The 25,472-nt window shown below is 42.2% G+C and overlaps 1 protein-coding gene across 1 annotated transcript in view; it reads right to left on the bottom strand.

Annotated features, from left to right (window-relative positions):
• The window catches only part of LOC132210557 (NALCN channel auxiliary factor 2-like), a 724,467-nt gene that overhangs the window by 348,621 nt on the left and 350,374 nt on the right, over positions 1–25,472 (bottom strand). The window contains exon 3 of the mRNA XM_059651273.1: positions 23,482–23,653. Coding sequence (XP_059507256.1) covers positions 23,482–23,653 — 172 coding nt within the window. The remainder of the gene's footprint in view (positions 1–23,481; positions 23,654–25,472) is intronic.

Here is a 25,472-nt window from a genome sequence, read left to right as displayed (position 1 = left end):
ATCTTAATCTTTCAAATCCACTTTTCTAAAAGGCCTTTATAGTATCCAACAGTCAATTCTGACATTTTGTTTTTGCCTGTAATTTTCAGTACATAATTACCTAAATATGTATTGCAAAAATTTCACCATGGACTGCAAACTCCATGACAGTCTGCCAAAAATTCAATTGTTCAACTGAATAATCGCACTTCAATTTATAGATCAGCAAATAAAAGGATTATAGTCAAACATCTTATGTTTGGCATCAGAGCTAAGAAGAATAAAATCTTTTGGCATTTCTGACAATCATTGAAAAGATCACAATATAATTTTCTCAGATTTTAGAAGGGCAACAAAGTTTGAGTCAATTTCAGGATACACAGGCTTGACTTCATGTCATACTGACAAGTTATTGGTAACAATTAACCCTAATTAGCAGATTTTAATCAAAAGACAATCTGTTTTTACAGAAACTAATTTAGCTAAAATAAGCATAGAATTGATCATTGCCTCTGTACATAGAATCCTTCGGAAAAGCACCTCTGGACAAACACAAGCATTGTACCATTGACCAGCTATTGGAAGCTGGATGCAAAGACAAAAGCAATTGTAGCAGGCAGAAAACATCTGCAAGTGATTGTTTCTGACTCAATGAGTTGTCAAGGGCTTTATTAGAACATCAGCATTTTATATGGCTTTGTATAGTTTTGCTGGTCTCAGCTACCAACTCATTGTCTGGCAAACATTGTAATATGGTCTATGACAGAACATTGGGCTAAAATTTATAAGAAATCCAACCACTCAGCAAACTCTCCAAGGGCCATGTGTGGCAGAAGCTTCTAACAGTGAAAATGATGTATGAGCAAGCCAATCAGTGGACACAGCTTTCTAGTAGTGCATAGTTCAATGGCTGTATACCTTTGAGGGTCAGACAGTACATTTTGGTAAACTTGACACTACATGGATGCCATGTGAAAAATGGAAGACTTGGCCTCTGTCCAAGTGATCTATTGAGAAAGGAATGGACAACATGTACTGTATGCCAACAATGGACACTGAAGCCAGTCAAATATCATCATCTCTTTATATATTTGACATGGGATGTTCTCAAACTTGCACAACATGGTGCAGTCCACACAAGGTAAGCTATCTGCTTATAACTGGTCTGGTATCCCCAGGTATTGACAATATCTGTATTAATTGTTAATACAAAGCTTTGGGATGCACATCTGAAACCTGTCACATCATGAAACAAATGAGCCTTCTATATTCATCTACCAATATGCCTGGATCAATGTCATTATGATCCACTGGTGACAACTGTCCATTGGAACACTAAAGATTCCCTATTGTTCAATGTATCTTATACATTTTGGTCACAGAAAGTGGATTCAGCAAGCTACATCACATGAAAACTAGCTTCAGCAAGTGAAGATCACTTGGTGGCCTTAACACATCCAAGAGGTTCCTGAACCAGTATGTCCCTTTTTGGTCCTTCCAAAGATAATGTTTAAAGCTAAACACAAGGTCTGCCAAAACATAATAGACTCTATGCACAAAAGTGACTGCTTGAAAAAACCTCAAGTTTGTGCATAAATCCATACATTGTCCAAGCATCAGTAAGGTCATTGATCCACTGATCAAGTAACATCTTTCACAAATGTTCAAGAGAATTTCTCCCTGTGCACAATGTCTTCTGAGCCAATGGAGCAATATTGAAACTCATCTTGTTATTTGTCATGATTGCTTTCTAGTGACTGACTAAATTCTTTGTGACAACTCAAAGGTACCACTAGCAATGGTTGGTGAATCTTAACAAATTATGTCTGACAATAGTTCACAGTACACTACTGTGTTCTTAGGTATATGGAAAATGGGGTGTTCAACATAACATCTCTTCTATTGCTATTGTGAGTAGTTCTTGCAAAACCATTATCAGCCAGGAGGTTTGGATAGCTATAGATTAAATCTGTGCTATTCATCATTACTGTCATTGGGAGGTTGTGATGTTCCTACTGCACATGCACTCTCAACCAAACTATGAATATGAAGCATTGTTGGAAAGAAAATGGAAAATGATACAGGAGTATGATCAACTGACATGCAGATTGTCCCAATTTAACTGGAAAAGGTATACAAGTTCAATGTTTTCATATGAACACAGGGCTCATGGAAAGATACTATGTTGTTTTGTCTAGGCTGCCATATGACCTTGTAACAAGCAATGGTCAAATACTGAGGAAATGACATATCCAAACATTAGTATAAATCACCTGTCCCACAAGACAATCACTCAGACACTGAAGATGTCAACACAGACACATCACTGACAAATGATACACGTCCATCAGTTGCAATAGATGCCCCTTAGCAGACTGAAGCTACATGACAAACTCAAAACCCCAGGGGTGCACACTGTTCATTGTGAATATCAAGGCATACATGTCCTTTATTTTAGCAAATTTCTGGAATTCCATCAGCTGTTTCAAACATGTCTTTATTTTGGCATGTTGCTGAACTTACAGGAAATTCCTTTTTCTAGCCTTTGGCTATCATTAGATATCTTTCTTGTAATTACCTTTTATGGATAAGGAACCCCTGAACTGGTTAAGAACTAGATCTGGCTATACTGAACATCCATCAGTTATCTCAAATTATATCTATTCACTTTAAATCTTTTGCAGGAAAAAGACCAGGTGAGATGTTACACTAAGGTGTGGATCCCTTTTTTAAGATGGCTATGCATGATCACAGCATACAATATTCCAATATAAATACACCCATCTTGCCTTCAGTCCCCCTGTTATGTAGTCCCAGTAATGTCTGTTGTTTACAGTAACAAGTCAGCACAGTCCAGATTGTGCATAACTGATATTGCAGCTGTGTAAATAGTTATTGATGCTAATAAAGACCAAGAATCTTCCTCAATAAGCATCCAACTCTTCATGTTTAATATATTGGGTCTAATGAAGAAAACCAGAGTATCCTTACTGATACTCTATGATAGAGTATTTGCAAAAGAGGCACTGTTCTGAAATTTTATTTCATAATAACAATTATAATCACACTTGGTTAGGCCTAATTCCTAGGACCATAGGAAGCTGGTACTGTTATTTAGATCTACTCAACTTGAGTGAAACTCCTCAACTCCACCTACAGACTGCATGAGACATAAATAGAAGGGCTAGAACTAACATGAAGGTTATACCTTTCAAATCTCCTCCATATATATCTCCAGTGTTTTTATCCTCAAAGTTGACTTATTGTATAACTATATATTATGTTTACCATTTTTCCCATCTCACACCAAGCCTCTGGTTTCACCAATATAAATCAGCATTACATGCATTATGCAGGTCATATCTCCAAATTTGGAAGAATGTTATGCTATCTACTAGAGGATTTTTGACACTGTTTGGAGCTATGGTTAACTTCTATGCCGGAGGATTTTTCAACTCTCAGATATCCTTACCAGAGGGTGTCATACTTTGTACAAATTGTATATGGTTATTACCTTATCTTGAGGTCCCATCTCCTGAATTTGCTTCCTGGAAGCCAGCTACTCAGTTGAAATCAGTGCTGCCTTCTGGCATCCTGGTTTTTGGATCAGGAATCACTTTCAAATTGGAACATGCTGTCACTTTTTTGCTGCAGCATCCTGTAGACTTGAGTTTCAATTCTAAATCTTGTCCATGTCATGATCTCTGGAGGATGGTGTAACAGTCATGTGTAGCTTGTTTCACTTTTGATCAAGCTGGATGTTTTCCACTGTGCATTGTATTTGCTGGCCCAGTGAAGTAAATGTTTCAGACACTTGTGTTATTGAATGATTGTTGGCTTTGCTCTATTTCTGTCACTGTCATTGACTGGTCTGGTCAGAAGACAGAATTGAATATTTCTACCCTTCCATGAAGTCTGATACTACTTCTCTGACAATGTTAAAACAGCTTAGTCCAATATAAGTGACTTCATTGGACTGTTTTGCTGTTTGGGTTATGCAATGAATCTGGGAGGTCCAATGAAGTCTTCTACTGGTTCCATCTTGACTTGTCAAATACAATTTGTTCAGTTTGGACAGCTGTTTTCTTCAGGATTAGTTCAGAATATCAACCCCCTCAATTTTCTCATCAAGCTAAGCTTGAGACGTGTGCTGACTCTAAAGAGAAACTAGTTAATTGAGTACAGCATACAAATTTCCAATGCCCTTTATGTGCTTTGTATTGTAGTCTACCTGGTACCATTACTGTGTTCCTGACAGTTATTCAACTTGTGCCATTAACATAAGTTCTGACTTGATTAGGTCCCCTAGGAATACCTCCAGCATCTTCTCCCGATAGAGGTATCTTGTAAAATTCAAGCTTTTTAAAAAAGCAGAAATTGGTATTCTACTGCATAGACTTCTTTACATATGCAATGACCCTTACTTTCAAGGTTCTGGAACTAAGTCTTTTGCACAAGATTTGAAAGGGATGTACAGGTTTGCAAATATAGCATTTTCTAGTCTTGGATAACATTAGCCCATGAGCCCTTCTCTCAGGACTGACACTACTTTTTAGCAGGAGTTTGACTCAGCCTCCATTTAGGCTTATTACATTCATCTTTTGGAATCACCATACCATCTGTCTTTGAGACTTTCTGGTTTCTGTTTCCAGCATAATTTGTGGTTTTTTATCCAAAGATAACTTGCCCTTTAGACTGTAAATATTCCAACAAAGTTTCATTGAAAAAAAACAAATCTGTCTCATGAATACTGATTCTAACCTCCATCTTCAGTTTTCCACAGATTTAGAGATCATTAACGAAATTGTCTGAATTTGCCTAGAAGCTGAACTTTTGTTAAATCATACTTGTTCAATACCTCTTTATTTCTTAGAAGCATTATTACAAGCCTTCAAGACATCTTAAAGACTTTGTATTATCTTTATTTTCTGTTAATCATATCATCCACATTGGACCATTGACAATTGAATATAAGCAAACTAATGCACACAGCTTCTGTATTAGTGTTTAATTGAGACCATCCTGTATATTAAGACCTGTCACCTGTACAAACTTGTGTTCTGTAACAGACCTTCAATCTGTAAGATACCCTCTTCCATTTTTTTCTATAATGATTAATCTTATTACCACAGGAAGCTAGGAAAGTAAATAAAGGCAATGGAGAGCCCTAAGTTACAGAAACCAGGCTCTGGAAGTGTTTTGGGTAGCTGAGAAATGATAAGAGCAAGAAGAACCTCCTAAGAGTAACTGGAAGATAGGATGGAGTATTGAATAAAGGAAGTAACAATGGGAGATAGCAGGAACTGCCAATGCTGGAGTCTGAATGCTGTGTAGAGCTGGATGAACATAGCAGGCCGAGCAGGAAAGCTGATGTTTTGGGTCTGGACCCTTGTTATCAAGTAACAAAGGGGTTTGTCAGAAAGGTACCTGAAATAATGTGGGATTTGATTAGCAAAGCTGGCCTTGTTGAGCAGTTGACAGACTGTGTATGCCAAATATTCTTAGAACAGGTTTTGGAGCTAACCCCAAGAGAGCAAGCTATACTCTATCTAGTATGCTGCAACATAATGGGACTAGTGCGTCAGCCTTCACTTTCAAGGATACAAATAACATCCCAGATGTTGCTGTAAAACTGCAAATGGAAGGGAAGGAGGTATTCAAGAATTTTACAATCACCAGGGGAGTAGTACTGAGCAGTTGGAGCTGTAGTTGACAAGTTTGTGGCCCTTGATAAACATCTTGGGTCTAGAAAGAAATGCCTGATGAAATAGTTAATATCAGGTTTAATTTTCCAAAACTTCCTGAATTTGGGGAGGGCTCACTTGGATTCTAAAATGCTGAATTTAACTCCTTTTATTCAGATAGTAGGGAGGCACAAATCAGGAAACAATAGGCCAGTTAGCTTGACATCTGTCATAGGGGAAAATGTCTGAGTTGACAAGAGGTAATGGCAGAGCCCTTAAAGTTCAGGGTAATCAGTTAATATTTTTTAAAGGAAAATCCTGTCTAATTGGACTACTTTTGAGGAAGTAACATGCTGTGCATAAAAGCAAACCAGTGGATATAATGTAATTCAATTCCCAGAAGGCAATTGACAAGGTGTCTCTCAAAGTTGTTGTGGGAAAAATAAAATTTCATGGTATAAGGTGTAACATAGCGGCATGGACAGATTGGCTGGAAGTCAGGGAAACAGAATGTAAATGTAAGTGGATCTTTTACTGGTTGGCAAACTGCACTGTGCAATTAGGATCAGAGGTAGGGCATCTACTGGTCACCACTTTATATAAATGACTAGGATGAAGGGCCAAAGATGCAGTAGCTAACTTTGTTGATACTAAATTGTGTCTGTTTTTTAGAGGATAAAATCAGGCTACAATGGGATGGAGTTGGACAGTAGTTAGCATTGTGCTAGGGACCTGGGTTCAGCTCCTCTTTTTTTTTTCTCTCATTTCTCCACAAACTGCACCCCCCACCACCAAAATACCCCCATCACTGTCTGTGCAAACTTTGCACAATTTCCCTGGGTCTGTGTGGATTTTCTCCAAGTACTCACTTTCATTCCACAGTCCAAGTTAGATGGATTGGTATTGCTAACTCACAACATTCAGATGTCCAGTCTAGGTGGAATAGCCATTGGAATTTCAGAGTGAAAAGGGTAGGGGGTCTGGGTGGGATGCTCTTCAGAGGGTTGGAGAAACTCAATGGGCTGAATGGCTTGCTTCTACACTGTTGGGATTCTATGATACAACTTATTATTGTCACATGTATGGAGATAGTGAAAAGAATTGTTTTGCCTACTCACCAGACAACTCAATCTCTCTCATACCTACATAGATATAGGACAATAGAACAAAATGCTGAAGTGTTATTGCTACTGAGAAGGTGCAGAGAAAGATCTATCTGACAAATGGAGTATGTGAGAAAATGTGAATTCTGCACTTTGATAGAAAGTAAGCATTTAAAAATCCAATTGGTGAGGCATCGCAGAGCTGAGATGAGGTAAAGTGAGTAATTAGCAAACAATATAATATCACTTGCAAAAAATTTAAATTCAAATGTAGGCAGGCTATTCTTCAGTCATACAGGCATTCTATGAAACCATATCTGGTATGTTGATGACAGGTCTGGCCTTCTCATAAAAGGAAGAATTACAAATTCACTGTGCCACAAGTGCTCTATGGTAATTCCTGAGTTAGGAATACTGGGTTCAAGTCCAATCTGTTCCAGAGCATCTTCTGGAAAATATCTACCAGAGCACTAGAAACAGTTCACAAGGCTTACTAGTGATACCTGGAATGATCAGGCTGTCTAATAAAAGTATAGCCACCATTGTCTTACCAGACCATAGGGCTGCTCCCTGTCTATGGAGAGATGACGACTGGTAGCAGTTCAACCTGAGGGTCACCATGCCTTAAGTGAGGGGAGAGGTTGAATGAGAGTCCTTTGTGGTAACCTCAGCCACTGCAGGAATTTAACCCACACTGGTCAGTGCTAGAGTTCAGAAGAGTAGTAGCTCCTTAGGTTAAAACATCCTGAGGGATCTTGATAGGATTCATGTGGTGACAATGTACCCTGTTGTGAATTTACAAATAGGGGTATCTGTTTCAGTTAATGGTCACACATTTAATACAGTTAGTTCTGTCACTGTAGACCTGGCATCTTTGAAACTCTGGCACAGTAGGTTCAAGGGGCTGTGGGCCCTTCTATGGCTCTTAACTTGTAAGTTGGCATGTATGCATGTTCATGTATACTGCAAAGGTGTTAAATTTTTAACTTCTCAGTGCTTTAAATCAAAAAAGCTTGTATTCATCAGTGCTGTTTAAATTTCAATGGTTGTAGAGTTTCTAAACACTTCAGCCAATTTTTAAAAGTCTGCATTGCTGTGCTACTGTTAAAAATTCTTCAATAGATATATTAAGCAGCTGTTCAGCAGTGACTTCAGTCTGTTTAACCTCTCTAAATTTGTGTACTTTATGTCAACATTGTTAACTAGCATTTCCTATTACAGGATGTCTTGCCTTTTTGATCATTATGCTGGCTGTCTACTCCTGAGGCTTCTCCACTTTCAGGAGACAAGGTAAAGTTTCCTACTTCCTGTGCAAAATGGACACTTTTTCCAACTCTTCACAGCCTAAAACACCACTCTCTTGCCAACTTTTTAAAACAAGACTTTTTTGGTTTTTAGCCTTTATGCCCAAACTAGGCCATTATTACTAAGTTCCAGTCCTTCTAAATCTGTGGTTTCTGACATTTTTCTTCTGCTAGACATTTTCACTAGATTTCTTCAAACTTGCTTGTTATCAACCTAAAATTGAGGTCCTTGTGATTCTATAGCACAATTGAATTAATGGTGAGGTATTTCCACTGAGGCTTGTATCATGGAGGTTTCTGTCAATGGTGAGCTTAATTGTAAGAACTCACTCTTGCAACTTTGCCTCCCTTTTTTTAGGGACCTCTAACTTTACCTCCTGGACCCTTTTAATTGCTTCATAGAGTTTTCTTTACTAAAGCCATTCACAATGGCTGCCTTTTCTCTTATTGCCTCACTCATAGTCTTGCTTTTTATCAGCTTCTGAATGAGTTTTTGCCTCTAGAGCACAGGATTTGCTGCTTCCACAACTTGAGTCCCTCTGGCAGGAATAGGATTTCAGCTGCTGATTATGGGTGGCAGTGGTCAGCATTGTTGCCTCAGCACCAGGGACCTGGGTTCAATTCTTACTTTTGGGCAACTGTCCATGTGGAGTTTGCCTATTCTCCCTGTCTGTGCAGGTTTCCTCCAGGTGCTCTGACTTTCTTCCAAAAGTTGTACACATTAGGTGGATTGGCCATCGGAAATGCTGGGTGACAGGGATCAGGTAGGGGATTAGGTCTTGATGGGATGCACTTTGGAGGGTCAGTGCAGGCCTGATGGGCCAAACAGCTTGCTTTCACTCTGTAGGGATTTCTATAATGGGTTTTTTTATTAACATGGTCATTCTCCTAAACTAGTAAAGATTTTAAATGTTTTTTCTGGGCCCTGAGTCTTTTCTGTTTCTGATCCAGTCAGACCCTCAATCAGCTACTGCTATTATTCCAGCTGACCACTGCTGGCACCTTGTTTGCCATTCTGTGATACTGGGGAGCATTTGGTGAGTCAGATAATGGGAACTGCAGATGCTGGAGAATCTGAGATAACAAGGTACAGAGCTGGATGAACACAGCAGGCCAAGCAGCATCTTAAGAGCACAAAAGCTGATGTTTTGGGCCTAGGCCCTTCATCAGGAAAGGGGATGGGGAGAGGATTCTGAAATAAATAGGGATTGGGGGGAGGTGGACTAAAAGATGGATAGAGAAGATAGGTGGAGATGAATATTAGAGTTGGCAGGGGGAGAGGAGGGGATACCACCTCCTGGTGAGGATGAACAGTTCAAGGGGGCAGGATGAGGTTATAGGTAGGAAATGGAGGAGCAGCTTGAGGTGGGAGGAGGGGGTATAGGTGAGAGGAAGAACAGGTGAGAGGAAGAACAGGCTAGGCAGGCAGGGATGAGCTGGGCTGGTTTTGGCATGCAGTAGGGGAGATTTTGAAGCTGGTTTTAAAAAATGGCTTGTGACTGGGAGGTGCAGTTGTTTGTTGTGAACTGAGCATAGGTGAGGTACTGCTTCCAGTCCTTCCCTGCCTTTGCTTGCCTGGGACTTTTAGTGACAGAATATAGTACCACAGCATGGGTGTTGAAGAGGTAGTGTTCTTGGAGAACAAGTGGGTTTAATTTTAAGATGGCAATAAGTACAATTTCTTTTGGTCAGAAATAATTGTTAGGACCTCTTTAGAAAGCTGTTTTGACAGCTTTCTTTACATATTCAGCATCTTTAGTTTGACATGTGTCATTATTCTCATATCCCAAGAAAAAACCCAAATGGCACTTTCCAAGCAAGGTGCAGCTTTCACAAGTTTCTGGGGGAAAAACTTCAGAAGCAGTTTGTTTCCTGTTGCAATTTTAAAAATTAAAGAATTCTGATCTTACTTGGATTTTGTACAGGAATCCAAATCTGCATTTGCTTTCTGTGGCAATGAAGAATATTGTTAAAATTGAATCAGTTATTTCCATTGGAATGTTTATATACACTTAGGCTTAGACTATTGAAGTGAGAACACATGCACACAATTAACCCAGTTTTGAAACCAAAGACTGCCAATAAAAGGGCTTGAACTAGCATAACTGGTTGTTCTTCCTGTATGCAAGGAGGGCTTAAAATGTATTTTCAGTGCTGTCCCATTGACACATCCTGCTGTGATTGAGGTTCTAAATTTGATCCCTTTCATGAAATATTTCATGGTTCTTTCATAGGATGTGGGCATCACTAGTAAGGCCAGAATTTGTTGCCAATTTTTCTAAATTAATTCAACAGAATAGTTTTCTGGGGACACTTCAAAATGCAACCTAAAATCAAATACACTGCTGTGGCTCAGGAGACATCTCGGTAAGATCAGCAGATCTCCTTCCTGAAAATACTTAAGTGAACCAGCTGCATTTTTTTATTAACAGCAATCAGTGGCAGTTGTCTCAGTTGCCATCAGCAAGAATAGCTCAGAATATAATCTCAGAATTATTAATTCAAATTGCACCAAATGCTGTGGTAAGATTCAAATCCATATCCATACAGCATTTTGAGCTGTTGAGCCATCATATCGAGTGGAAATCAGCACAGGATAAGTCCTTGGCTACAATACATTATCCCTCAATTTTAAAAAATGACCACTGATACTCAATGCTCAACCTCAACCAATAACTGTGGGTATTTAATTGAGTCTCATAAAATGAGCAACAAAGCCAGAATTCAACACCAACCCCCCCCCCCCCCACCCCCCCACTGACAAGTGAGCAAAAAAGATTTACCATGAGGCATCTTCAACTGTGAGATGATTCCTTTAGCAACATTTATCATCAGCCTGCAGTGCTGTACTGGTCACCAAGGTCTATAGTTATACAGAAGCATAGAATGCCTACAATGTGGAAGCAGGCCCATCAAGTCCACACTGACCCTCTGAAAAGCATCCCACCCAGACCCACTACCCTAGCCCTGCATTCCTCATGGCTAATTACCTAGCCTGCACATCTCTGGACACTATGGCTGATTTTAGCATGGCCAATCCACCTAACCTAACCACCTCTTCTGTGGGAAGAAACTGGAGTACCCAGAGGAAACACACGCAGATACGGGCAGAATATGCAAACTCCCCGCAATGGAATCGGACCCAGGTCCTTAACAGTGTCCACGTGTTTTCAGTTTTCAGAATTCTGTTAATTCTCATTTATCAAAGTAACAGTTGTGCCAGAGATGGTTATATAAAATTATACAATAAATAAAATCCAAGATAATGATGCCAAATTTCTGAAAACTGAAAGAACTGCGGATGCTGTGAATCGGGAACAAAAGCAAAGTTGCTGGCGAAGCTCAGCAAGTCTGGTGGCAGCTGCGAAGGAAAAACAGTTAATGTTTTGGATCCAGTAACCCTTCCTCAGAACTGAGGAACAGAACCAGTTCTGAGGAAGGGTCACCAGACCTGAAACGTTAACTGTTTTTCCTTAGCAGGTGCTGCCAGACCTGCTGAGCTCCTCTAGGAACTTTGTTTTTGATGCCAAATTTCTGCCAGTTTCAGATTTGCAATTGACCTGGGCCAAATCTCTACAGAAAGCTCACTTTCACTGCACTGAGAGCATGGTGCAGATATTGCAACTATTGAAAATTTAAAATACTGCACGTGTTCACAATGTAAGGTCAAAGCAGAAAATGCTCTAAAATGAGAGATAATAGGAACAGCAGATGCTGGAGAATTTGAGATAACACGGTGTGGAGCTGGATGAACACAGCAGGCCACGTAGCATCTTTGGAGCACAAAAGCTGACTTGGCCCAAAATGTCAGCTTATGGGCTCCTAAGATGCCGTTTGGCCTGCTGTGTTCATCCAGCCTCCATTTTATTACCTTAATATTTCAGTTCTTTCATTTTGCCTTTTTTTTGAAGCTCAACACAAGCTTGAGGAACAGAACCTCACCATTTAAACTGAGCAAGTTACAGCCTTCTGGACGCAGTATTGAGTTCAATGCTTTACATCATAACCTCTGCCTCCATGTTGTCCTGTTTCTTTCTTTATACACTTTGCTATTTATATGGCTCCTCCCTGGCCATTTATACCTTATTTGAACACATCCTGTTTCTTTCTTTGCCTCACAACCTTTCGTCTTTTAATCTCTCCATCCTGCACCTAATTCAGATCTTTCCTTTTGCTTTCTCCACCTTCCTGCCATTTGGTTGCTCAAAACCTATTACTTTTCAACTCCTCTCAGTTCTGCTGAAGGATCACCATTGGTCATCCTCTTCAGAAAGAAAGGAGGAGAACATGCCTCCATCCACATCAACAGAGCTGAGGCTGCGAGGGTGAACAGCATCAAGTTCCTCAGTGATGATAACTGAGGACGCATCCTATGCAAATGAAACCGTCAAGAAGGTACGTGCCTCTTCTTCCTCAGGCAGCTCAGGAAACTTGGCCTGTCCACAAGGTCCCTCACCAAATTCTATGATGCACCATTGAAAGCATACTGTCTAGGTGCATTAAGGCCCGGTACGGCAACTGCTCTGTCTGGGACAGTAAGAAACTACAGAAGGTGGTGTGCACAGCCCAGACCGTCTCAGAAGCTAACCTTCCATCCATTTACAATGTCATCAAAGACCCATCTTACCCTGGTAATGATCTCCTACAACCTCTTCCATTAGGTAGAAGATACAGAAGTCTGCTCACATGAGCAGGTTCAGGAAACATCTTCCTGGCCATTATCAGACTGATGAATGGACTCTAGCCTCAAATAACACTGATCTTGCTAAGGTTGATTTCACCTAGTGCACACCCTGTACAATGTAACCTGTATGGCTTTGTCGAAGTCTTTTTGATCTGTATGTCCATTGCTCACTACAATCTGCCTGTACTGCTCATAAAGCTTTTCACTGATTTTATTGTCTTGTGTACCAAAATAATCAATCAACATTAGAGCCATGCAATATGGAAACACTCTTTGGTCCAACTCATCCCTACCGACCAGACATCCCAGACTGACCTAATCCCATTTGTCAGCAGCTGGCCTGTGTTCCTCTTAAACCCTTGCTATTCATGTACTGATCCAGACATCCTTTAAACATTGTAATTATACTTGCCTCCAACACTTCCTCTGACAGCTTTTTCCAGAAAATGCACAGCTATCAATGATGAGTGGTAGGAAATTCAGGGTCAAGCTTGGGGGGCGCTGAGCAAAGGTGTTCCACAAAAGTCGCCTCAGTCTGCACTTTGGTCTCGTCTCTCCAGTGTAGAGGAGGACAGGCCGCATCAAATTGCGATCAGTGAACACGGGCACAAATAATTTTTAGGAGCTGTCAGATCCTTGGAAAAGATGGTGCTGATGGCACTTGTCACTTGGGCAGCACCAGTTGTCCCCCTCATCTTGACTCAATGGATGAGTGCTGCATATCCTTGGGCAGTCTGTGCTCCTGGCTTTCAACTCAGTTTATGGGTTACCAGCAGCCTTGTGCCTTGTGCCTTGTGCAGATGGCATAACACATCAATGGGCTGCACTGAGCACCCTGACTCTGAAACAAGGCCATTGTCTCTAATTAATCAGAGATCCTGGCCACAGAATCTGAAGTGGCCATACACCAGTAAGGTGCTCTGTTGGTCATGCAGTCCTTCTCTGGCTTTGGCAGCCCACAGGCAGCTGAGATGAACAGAATTCTGTTCTGCAGTTGCCTTGAGCCAAGGCTACAAGAACCAATCCACAGCTTTCTCCACCTCAATCTGAATGGGTCAGAGGGAGCAACACCTTCTCCCGACCCCTCAAAAATCTAAGACCTCACTTACTTTTGCACAATATGTTGGAGGATCAAAATTAAAAAGAAACAGATCAGTTTGAAACTGCTGAAATGGAGAAATCAGTTGAATTTCTAAAAATGTGTAGAGTCTTTAGGCTTCAATGTTTTGGGGGGGGGGGGGGGGGGGGAGAGAAAAATGTGGCTTTATCACTTTCAGGTAAGCTAAATCTTTGTAAATAGCTTGAGAGTACAAGACCATAACGTACGGGAACAGAATTGGGCCCTTCAGCCCATTGGGTTTGCTTGACCATTTGATCATGACTGACATGTTTCTCAGTCCCACTGTCCTGCAACTCTTGATTCCCTCACAAATCAACTACCTATTTGTCTCAAATACACTCAGTGTCTGTGGCAATAAGTTCTGCAGATTAGCCATCCTCTGGCTAAAGAAATTCCTCCTCATCTTAGTTCTAAACGGTTGCCCCTTTACTCTGAGGCTGTGCCCTCGGGTCCTAGTCTCTCCTACTACTGGGAAACCTCTTCTCCACATCCACACAAAGCAGGCCTCTCAGTGCACTTTAAGTTTCCATCAGATCCCCACTCATCTTTCTAAACTCCTTAAGTACAGACCGAGTGTCCTCAAATGACACGAGAGAGGTGAGGTCAGTGTAAATTGAACCCAATTCCTTCTCTTCACCCAGGCTCCCTCTGATTTCCTGGTAAGAGGCAAGGATTTGAAGTCTTCTTTGTCTCTCACCAGCTCTGCACTTTAAATGAAAGGCATGACGAATATATTAATTAGCTCTGCTGTTTGGTTTGTAATGGTCATTTTTTTTTATTAATTACTCCATTTCTCTCTGCACAGATGTTTGGAAAGCATTCCCTCCCTGAGATTGTGCTAGGTATGGATTCAAATCTGTGTTCAAAACAAAATTGGATAAAAGTTTGGAGAAAGTAAAATATAGAAAGAACAGGTTAAGTGTGTGGAGGAGGTGCTAGTTGGATTGACTGTTTCTCTTTGAAAGTACAATTTTGATTGGCTGAATGGCCTCCTTATTTGCTGCACCATTCTATTAGACCCAAAACACATCATGAAGGTGCTCAGCAGACACTTTCAAGGATTGAAAGTGTAACGTGGAGTATGGGACCTGGTAATAGGAAAAGCACCACGGCTCATGATTTCTCCTCTTAATTCTGGAAAGAGTTCTTGAGGTTTTGGATATTAAGAAGTAAAGACTTAAAGCAATTGTTACATCTCCTACACTCACGTGGAATGGCGTTATCAGAAAATGGTGTCATGTAATGTACAGCTGCTTCAGAATCCTGAAAGGGGACAGGAAGTGCAAGTGTATTTAGTGGTGACATCATGCTGGAAGTGATGCATATGCTGGAGCATGATGCACTGGACCTGGGTGGGGGGGGCGGTGGCTGGTGAGGACAGGGATGCCCTATCATATTTGGGGGGAAGGATTGGAAAGGGGTGAGTGTAGAAGTACATGAAAGTAGAGGAACAAAGCTGGGGATGGTGGACATCTGAAACAAACAAAAAAACAGAAATGATGAAGTAACTCAGCAGGCCTGGTTGCATCAGTGGAAAGAACTGAGTCTGGAGGCCTTTCTTCAGAAAAGACCCTTCTGTTCTGAACAAGGGTCAGTGGACTTGAAACATTTAACTCTGTTTTCTTGTCGCAGATGCTGCCAGTACTTTGGGGAAATCCTGTCAGTTATGCCTGGTGTTGGGGGTGGGGGGAGGATCTTCAGGAAGACAAATCAGAAGCACTAGTGTAGAAAGCTGGACTGTCAGAGGATGAAACAGAAGAGAAGAGGCAGAGAGAATGGACTGAAATTACTGGAAATTGGTGTGAAGTGGTATAGCCAAGGTTGCAGTGGGAGTCCATAAGCTTGTAGTGAACATTAGTTGTTAGCATATCCCATAAAATGAGACGAAGAAGTTAAGGGAAGAGTCAAAAACAGACCAGGTGAAGGTGGGGGGGGGGAAGCTGAAAGATTTTTAAGGTCATGGTGGAAGAAGGAAGAGGCACCGATAGTCACTAATGTAATGAAAACAAACATTTGGAGGGGGGCCTGTCTGTAAGGCTGCAGTGTTCCATATATTCCATAAAAGAAGCCAAGGACAGATAAGATAATGCAGGCAGCTAGAGCAGTTTCTTTCTTTCATTCACAGGAAGTAAATTTGAAGATGAAGGAAAAGGTTTCTTTATTTATGTTTGTGGGAATAGCCCAGTCAATGATTCCTTATGTCTAATTGCCCTGGGGAAGGTGGTGGTGACCTATCTACTTGAACTGCTGTAATCCACAAGCTGTAGATAGATCCACAATGCCATTAGAGGAGGAGTTCTGGTTCTAGGATTTTGACCCAGAGACACTTAGGTTTGACATGTGAAGAGCTCATACAGTTGGACAAGGGTACTGGAAGATTAGAGTGGCACTACCTTGTTTTTATGAGCAAAGTTTCTGGCAGAATGTCATATTGAACACATGGGAATTGTTAGCACACAATCTGTAGCCAGATGTTTTGAGTATTAGCCTGGTCTAGATGGTGATCTAGAATGATTGGTTAGCAGATCTACGGTTAAAATTGTAGAGGTCAGCTGCCAAAGCTGCTTTACAACCATGGTCATGGTTGAGTCAACTATTTCAAAGAGTGAAAATAGGCTTCATGAAATGGAAAACAAAAGATTGCAACCGGAATTGAACCAAGAGTGAGAGGACAACTTGAACAACAGTGAAAACTTGTTACAAAAGGAGAAATAACCAAAAAACACAGACTGTTTATAAACTTGTTGAGATCATGAACCACAAAGTTATAAAAGAGGACTGAAGGAAAACAAAGCGATTGCCCAAAAAGGAGGGGGGGGGGTGGGGGGGGGAAACAAAATCTGATGAAGTACAAACTTAAACCACTAGTTGTGAGAAGATCAGAAAGACTTTGCACACCAATTTGTAGGCTCAATTTCAAATATATACCAAAGAAGAAAACAATTCTGTTTGTTATTTTGTCAAGTGCACCTATTCTCACAGATTGGGTTGTTTTTCAGTTCTACAGTGAAATGAACTGAAAAGTTTATTTTTAGAAAAAAAAACTCTTTAAAAAGAGGGATCCAGTGTAACTTTATTCACATGTTTATAAGCATTTCCCTTGCATTGTAAATAAAATGTGATCTATCTTGGTGTTTAATTCCTCTTTTCCCAATTCCTGCTAATATATGACCCCAAACCTGTAATACTACAGCCCTGATACCGTGTCCTATGCCTGCATCAGTCAAAATTCCAAAACAGAGTATGGCCTTATTGTATGATTTAGCTGTTTATGGGTATAGCGATTAATGCATCATCAGGCCTGAATATCCCCTTGGCCGGTTTCTGATATTAATCAGCATTGAATGAGGATTCTTCTACTTTCTCTTAGAAGTCAGTGGGAGAAAGTAAGAGAAATTAATCTAATGAAGCAGTAGATGCAAATCCCATAGGCAGGTGCATTTCAAAGAAATTGAGACAAGGCAAAGCAGAAAAAAGAATTACATAGACAAAGAGCGTATCACTGACTCTACTGCTTTCATGTTTCACTAAATGATATGGCATTGGCCTATTTTCACAGTTTTCACAGCCTTGCTAACAATAGTCATGTTTCCACAGTATTATAAAGCTGGGGAATGTTGGACTCTACACATGGTGCTCAAACTGTGCATGGTATGGCTCACCAGCACAAACTGTGGTTTTGAATGATTAAAAGCAGCTGTCAAGATTCTAACAATTAAAGCTAGAAGTAACCAACAGTAACTCTAGTGGTAATACCTTATTCAATGTTAAACATCACCAAATGAACATTTTACAAGCAGGTACTCTACAGCATTTCATCAATCTAGTACGAATCCAGTTCAAAAATAAGGTACAAACAGGAGGAATAAAAATTCTCAGCATATTTCCAACTTCCATCACTCAACCAACTCCATGGCTGTAGCTGAGACTAGGTGGAAGTTTGGTCTGCTGACCGGTAGCAATCCAGATCTCATTTGAATTTCCGGGGCCAGGGGTATGCCATAAGATAATTTGGACATCTGTGGGATTTATGGTGGAGCTTGAATACTCATCGGCTGGGAAGCAGGTGGAGTGGATCAGGCTAAACTGGGCTGTTGTGGCATGGTGGTTGTACCCCTATCTATTGGGGCAGGCTTCGGTTCAACATCTCCGGATAGACTGATTAGAAAATATCTTTATTAAAGTTACAGCAGACTGCCTCTAGGGGACACTGTCATAATAAACAGCAAAATCCTAAAGTAAACTTACCAAATCCTTGTCATTTTGGGGATGATTGTACAGCCCAGTCCCTATGATGCCCACCAACTGCAGAAGGCATGAAGAATCCTAGCAAACAGCTCATGCTTCCTCTCTAAGGAGTTGCAGGTACGATGTAACGTATTGTATGTTGGTGTGAGATGATAAACTTTAAAGATATCTGTCTCCTTCACATAGTCAGTCACAATGCAGTCAGTTAAGCTACATACTACTGACACTCACATTCGTCCTAACTGCAAACAATGGGCAGCTAGAAAACAATTATACAGCTTGCATTTATACAGCACCTTTTCAGCACACCTCTTCAAAGCATATTGTCTTCATTCATATTTAGCTTAGTACAACAAACAAAAAATGAAGAACTTATCGGCTAAGATCATTCTCGTCTTCATCTGATGTTTCCCCATTAAATCCCAGAATTCTCTATTGGACTTGTTACTTGTCATCAGTGCATTGTCTCTTTTATATTCCAACATCTACCCCCCCCCCCCCCCCACCCCGAGGCTAGTAGAGAGAGGTTCCATGTGCCGAAATTCCCCTGATACCTCAACCCTTCTTTAAGTAGATGCCACAATGAGTGCAAGCGAGTTAATTAGTTGCTGTTGAGCTGACTATGTCTTCAGCGAATGCTCTTTCCTGTAGGAGTCACTGGATATGGAATAGGAATGAATGTACTCACTGATTTTCTCCATTCCACAGAGAATGGGCTGACCATCACGCGGACTTGAGACAGCAAAAAAAAATTCCCAGTGGCTCCTGGAATAGTTTGCATAATTGTAATGTGGGCCCAGAGGCTTGACAGTTTGGCAACCGTGTACACTGTCCAGTAGAGAAGGGGAAGAGGAGGTAGCAGGCTGACCAAATAACAGAAAATAGATGTAGAGGACAACAGACATAGCCCCATTATAAAAGGGAGCACAGAGGAAATAAAACCAAGCCAAAAGAATGAAGTGAGGCAATTTTGCATTTGCGAGACTCATTGGAAAATGGCACAAGGCGATCCAGTCATAGAACATTTTGAGTTGAACACCAGCTCTTTCAGCATAAACACCTACTAAATTCTTTCAGTGAGCACTCTTGGCCTTGCAAAGGGGAAACAATGAAAGAAGATTTGCTCAATCTTGAACCCTTAAAGGGTTGTTCTCAAAGCCCAAATATGAGAGATATTGAGGTCTTTTTCGACGCACTAAAACGGTCATTATTATGATTAACCAAAGCATCAGGATGGCTCTACTGTGCATGTGCTGCTGACTGTTTCAGCTGACCATGACAGGCTGCAGTAAACGTCTCCATATGCTGCTGATGGTATTAGACTGGGCTGGGCATGAGGTGCTGGGGCACGAGGGGTTGGGGATGAACATTTTGTGGATGAGGGGAGTGGGTGTGAGAAAGATTGAGGATGAGGGGAGGATAGGGAAGAAGGGGCGGGGTTGAAAGATTTGGGGATGCAGGGATGGGCACGAGGAGGTAGTGGGCGGAGGCTGGGGCTGATGAAGTGGTGTCTTTTCTAATGTCTGCCAGTGGGTCTCCACGGCCGTGGATCCTTGCCATACACATCCTGTCTTCGCTGCCAGGGAATCTCCAGCTGCTGAGCTGCTGGGGAGGAGACCCTCACAGAGGCTGCTGGGTGATAGCTAGCCACTGGAGCTGCTCATGTACCTTTTCCCCAAAACGCCCTACTCATTCCCTGATATTTGTCAACTCCCAGCTCCCCCTCTGCTGCCTGTCAGCTCCTAGTTCTATTTCCTGCTACCACACCCCCGCCCCAAAACCCTTTGCTGCATGCTGTCCATGCTGATTGCTGATTATCTCCACTTCCTCCCCTCCCACAATCGTACACCCTCTTGATCTCCTCATCTAGATTCACCTTCTTGGTTCCTCAGGCCTGTGACATCACTGACCTTGACAGAGATAGCAAGAACTGCCGATGCTGGAGTCAGAGATAACACAGTTTGGAGCTGGAGGAATAATACCTTAGAAATGGGCCCTAACGGTAGCCCTAAGCCATTTATTTCCCGGCTCCCTTCCCTCTCCTTATTTCTGAAGAAGGGTCCAGACCTGAAACATTCACTTTCCTGCTCCTCCGATGCTCCCTGGCCTGCTGTGTTCACCCAGCTCCACACTGTGTTATCACTGATTGTGACACTGTGTTCTTGAGTGTGAGTGCTCATTGCTCCACCTCGTTCTGGCATTCATAATAAACGAGATGTCTTTTCCTTTTGGTTGAGGGGTGGTTGGTTCCATGGGTGATTAAATTCTTTCAATGTGCACTCGTACTTGAAATTAAGTGAGGATAAAGGCAATGTCTCTTCTTCACCAAATCCTCCACGAGGGTTGCAAAACCAACTGTATTCAGTGCATCTGCAAACAGAGGCTGAGCTTGGATAGGTACAGCTGTCAGGCAGGAGTGGCATGGGATTGATTAATGTCCCCAGTCATGGCCTGAGGCTTGTGCAGATGACGTCTACACAACCCTGGAGCCCTAGAGGCTGCAATGACCCACATTCAGAGCCTGCAGCTGAGAGAGATGGCAGCAATTAAAAATGAAGACCGACTGGGTGAAAACTTTTCACCCTGATTATCTTTGAACCTGTTTGACACGACCCGTGCTTGCAACGCTGGACACAAAATGTTAACTCTGATTTCTTTCTTCACAGGTGTTGCCAGGCTTTTGAGCTTTTCCAGCAACTTCTGTTTTACACTTCACCTGCAGTTCTTTTGCTTATATTTAGTGAAGTTGTGGAATTCTTTCCCACGAAAGAGTTTCAAGGCTGGGGCATTAAAGCTGAGACAGTTAAGTTTTTTTGATTAGTAGGGGAATAAAGGGTTATGGGGAAGAGGCAGGAAGGTGGGGTTAAGGATTATCAGATCAACCACAATCTCATTGAATGTTGGAGCAGACTCAGTGAACTGAATGACCTACTTCTGCTCTTATGTCTTTTGTTCTTTTAGTTAACTCCAGTAATTAAATTACCGATGGAGTGTTATTTGCTGGACTTTGTCTTTCATGTGAGTCATATAACTGAGGCCTCATGTGCATAGTTCCAAGACTTTGGCACAATCACATTAAAAGAAGTTTGTTTCAAGTCTTGATGAACTGTGGTTTAGAAGGGAGCTTGCAATTTGTGGTATCCCCACGCATTGACTGCCTTTGTCCTTGTAGATGTTAGAAGTTGTGGTTTGGAAGGCACTGTTGAAGGAACCCTGGTGGGTTGTTACAATGAATCCTGTAAATAGCACTGACTGCTGTCGCTGCACTCATGGTGCAGAGAATGAATGGTTAAGGTGGCTATTAAATCAAGCTAGCTGCTTCATCCTGAGTTGAGTCCCTTGAGTGTTGCTGCAGCCAAGTGGAGAATATTCCACAAAATTGCTGACCTGTGCTGTGTACATGATGGGCAGGTTTTGAGAGTCATAAGGTGAACATTTACTACAAAATTCTAAGCCTCAAATCTGTTCTTGTGGACACGGTGTGTGTGTGGCTGATTTCTGGTCGATGGCAATTCCTAAGATGATGGTAGGAATGCAATGATGCTAATATCATTGAATGCCGAGAGGAAATATGGAGACATTCTGTACATAAAAGATCCAATGCATCAGTGATAATGGGAACTGCAGATGCTGGAGAATCCAAGATAATAAAATGTGAGGCTGGATGAACACAGCAGGCCAAGCAGCATCTCAGGAGCACAAAAGCTGACGTTTCGGGCCTAGACCCTTCATCAGAGAGGGGGATGGGGTGAGGGTTCTGGAATAAATAGGGAGTGGGGTGAGGCGGACCGAAGATGGAGAGAAAAGAAGATAGGTGGAGAGGAGAGTATAGGTGGGGAGATGGGGAGGGGATAGGTCAGTCCAGGGAAGATGGACAGGTCAAGGAGGTGGGATGAGGTTAGTAGGTAGGAGATGGAGGTGCGGCTTGGGGTGGAAGGAAGGGATGGGTGAGAGGAAGAACAGGTTAGGGAGGCAGAGACAGGTTGGACTGGTTTTGGGATGCAGTGGGTGGAGGGGAAGAGCTGGGCTGGTTGTGTGGTGCAGTGGGGGGAGGGGACGAACTGGGCTGGTTTAGGGATGCGGTGGGGGAAGGGGAGAGTCCATCATGGGCCTCCTGCAGTGCCACAATGATGCCACCCGAAGGTTGCAGGAACAGCAACTCATATTCCGCTTGGGAACCCTGCAGCCTAATGGTATCAATGTGGACTTCACCAGCTTCAAAATCTCCCCTTCCCCCACCGCATCCCTAAACCAGCCCAGTTCGTCCCCTCCACCCACTGCATCCCAAAACCAGTCCAACCTGTCTCTGCCTCCCTAACCTGTTCTTCCTCTCACCCATCCCTTCCTCCCACCCCAAGCCGCACCTCCATCTCCTACCTACTAACCTCATCCCACCTCCTTGACCTGTCCGTCTTCCCTGGACTGAACTATCCCCTCCCTGCCTCCCCACCTATACTCTCCTCTCCACCTATCTTCTTTTCTCTCCATCTTCGGTCCGCCTCCCCCTCTCTCCCTATTTATTCCAGAACCCTCACCCCATCTCCCTCTCTGATGAAGGGTCTAGGCCCGAAACGTCAGCTTTTGTGCTCCTGAGATGCTGCTTGGCCTGCTGTGTTCATCCAGCCTCACATTTTATTATCAAAGATCCAATGCATGCGTTTTTGCAAAAGTGCTGCTAGCCTCAGTGTCTTTTTCACCATGTGAATGGGGTCGAATTAGCTTTGGCCTTAAATACTATTTCTTGAGTCCAGCATGCTATCCTCAAAACTCTCTATTTATAGCATTGTAGATACACAAATTTTCCTAGACACTGGTAGATCTTCTCTATACCTCTAGATGTCATGGCATAATCATATGGTGCTGACAGCTACGCTGTATCATGTCTATCATCACTGTTACACATGTTGCTGACATCTCATTCCTTTACCGTGTCGTGGCCAATACTTGCCCCTTAAACAGCATTACAAAAAACAGATCACAGATTGTTATCCTATGCTTTTTTCAGGAGTATGCTGTCATTAATTGGCTGTCGTGTTTTTATTGGCTTTGGGGTGTTTGTAAAAGGCATTATGTCAATGCAAGCCTTTCTTTTACCCACGAGTTGGTGACTGATCTGCCTCCAATGCTGCCTGATTATGATTCACAATTCCAGCATCCGCAGTATATAGCTATGCAGTGTCTTTGAGTGCTTTGTGAGGAACGACATCAAGCTCAGCTATGACTGAATCTTGTCCGATCATGCAATGTCTAAATGCAGCAAGCGATAAGAGATGGCAGAAGAATCACTTGAGGAAGCCTTTGACAATGTTGCAAACAGAGAGCTAGAGTCATATTGTCTTTACCAATGATGGATCTGTACCTGTGCAGATGAAGCTTGGCAATCCGCCATAGATTAGGTCATCGTTGTCTGGTAGAATAAACGGACATCGGGCCTGGACTTCCAGGCAGTATTGCTTACAAGGAATCCTGCGAGGACACAGCAGCTGTGTGGCTTTGAAATATTCCGAGCACAGCCATGCTTTGTAGACTGCCTAAAGGAACAAGGGAGGGGAGATTTGGGTTAGGGTTAGAGGTTAGACAAAGAAAAAAAAAGACATTTTTAAATATTCCAGCATCTGGACAGATTAATGCGTTTCATTTAAAGGTATTTATAGTGGATAAACAGGGTTGATTCATTAAGCTTTCAGTAAGTCAGATATAGGGCTCACCCATGACCTTTATTTTCATGTAGTCTCCAAAATCTGACTCAATTTCACTGTCTGGCATTACATCCAAGGCCAGTAAAGCATTCCGGTTTCTCAAACATAGCCATGACCTGACATAGTCACTCGTTTTCTAAGCTGACATTTTAGTGGTTTCCAAAAATAAGTTTCCAAATGTTTTTGATAATCATTTCCAGTAAGAGAAATTGATTGGAATTGGATCACAAGAATAGATCCCTCTTTTTAAAGCTTCCTATTCTCTTATTTTAGATTTTCTGAACCATGAACGAGAGAGAGAGAGAGAGAGAGAGAGAGAGAGAGACTCTTCCTATACTCCACAGTGCAGCTCTGAAATTAAGGAGAGTCCAAGTTTTGAGGAAGGAAACATTGAGGAAGGACCCGAAACATTCACTCTGATTTCTCTTCATAGGTGCTGCCAGACCTACTGAGTGTTTCCACCAATTTCTATTTTTGTTTCTGCACTTCCTCTTACTTTACTTCCCTGCGGATACATTAATCATTTCACATTTTCAGCACATCACATCAGTTCCCAATGACTGGACCTTATCCACTGTAATCCAGATATTATGGAAGACAGTAAGACAGTTTTTAACTCCAGTGTAAATCTGGTTGACAGCTGGCAGGGAGCACTCTCGCATTAACCCATCAGCGCCAATGGAACCAGTCTCAAGGGTTGAAGCTAAGCCAGAACGAAGCATTGAAAACAGATGGGGAAGCCAGAGTATGGTGGGTGGACGGACAAAAGGATATAAGCAAGATGGAAGATTTCAGTTGGGCCAGAAGCAGCAATCATGCTCCTCTTGACCCTGAAAACAACATTTAGAAAACTTAGAGATTGTGGGAACTGCTGATGCTGGAGAATCTGATATAACAAGGTATAGAGCAGGATGAACACAACAGGCCAGGCAGCATCAGAGGAGCAGGAAGGATGATGTTTCAGATCTGGACCCTTCTTCAGAAATGAATAGAGAGAGAGGGGGAGGTGATGGAAGATGGCTAAAGGAGCAGCTAGGTGGAGAGGAGACAGTCAGGTCAAAGAGTTGGGGATGGAGCCAGTAAAAGTGAGTGTAGGTAGGGTGGGGATAGGTCAGTCCAGGGAGGATGGACAGAAAAAGGAGGGGAGATGAGGTTGGTAGGTAGGGGATGGGGGTGGGGATTTGGTGGGAGGAGTGCAAGGACAGGTTAGGGAGACAGGGACGAGCTGGGCTGGTTTTGGGATGCGGTAACACTCACCTTTACTGGCTCCATCCCCACCTCTTTGATCTGTCTGTCTCCTGTCCGCATATCTGCTCCTTTATCCATCTTCTGTCTGCATCCCCCTCTCTCACTATTTATTTCATATCCCCTTCCCCTCCCTCATTTCTGAAGAAGGGTCTAGACACGAAACGTCAGCTTTCCTGCTCCTCCGATGCTACTTGGCCTGCTGTATTCATCCAGCTCCACACCTTGTAATTTAGAAAACTTACGTCTGCCATTTCTGGAGTAGATCCTGTGATACCCCTGCGAACTGCTCTTGAGTTTGCCTTACATCAAGTACCAATAGGTGAAATGGCCATATTTTTCTCTTATTATTTAACAGTTATGTCACTGTCCAAGACTGGAACAACTATTGAAGTAAGGCTGTTTT

Source organism: Stegostoma tigrinum, chromosome 15, assembly GCF_030684315.1.
Source record: "Stegostoma tigrinum isolate sSteTig4 chromosome 15, sSteTig4.hap1, whole genome shotgun sequence".
Lineage (NCBI taxonomy): Eukaryota > Metazoa > Chordata > Chondrichthyes > Orectolobiformes > Stegostomatidae > Stegostoma > Stegostoma tigrinum.
This window is presented reverse-complemented; position numbering and strand designations above follow the sequence as displayed.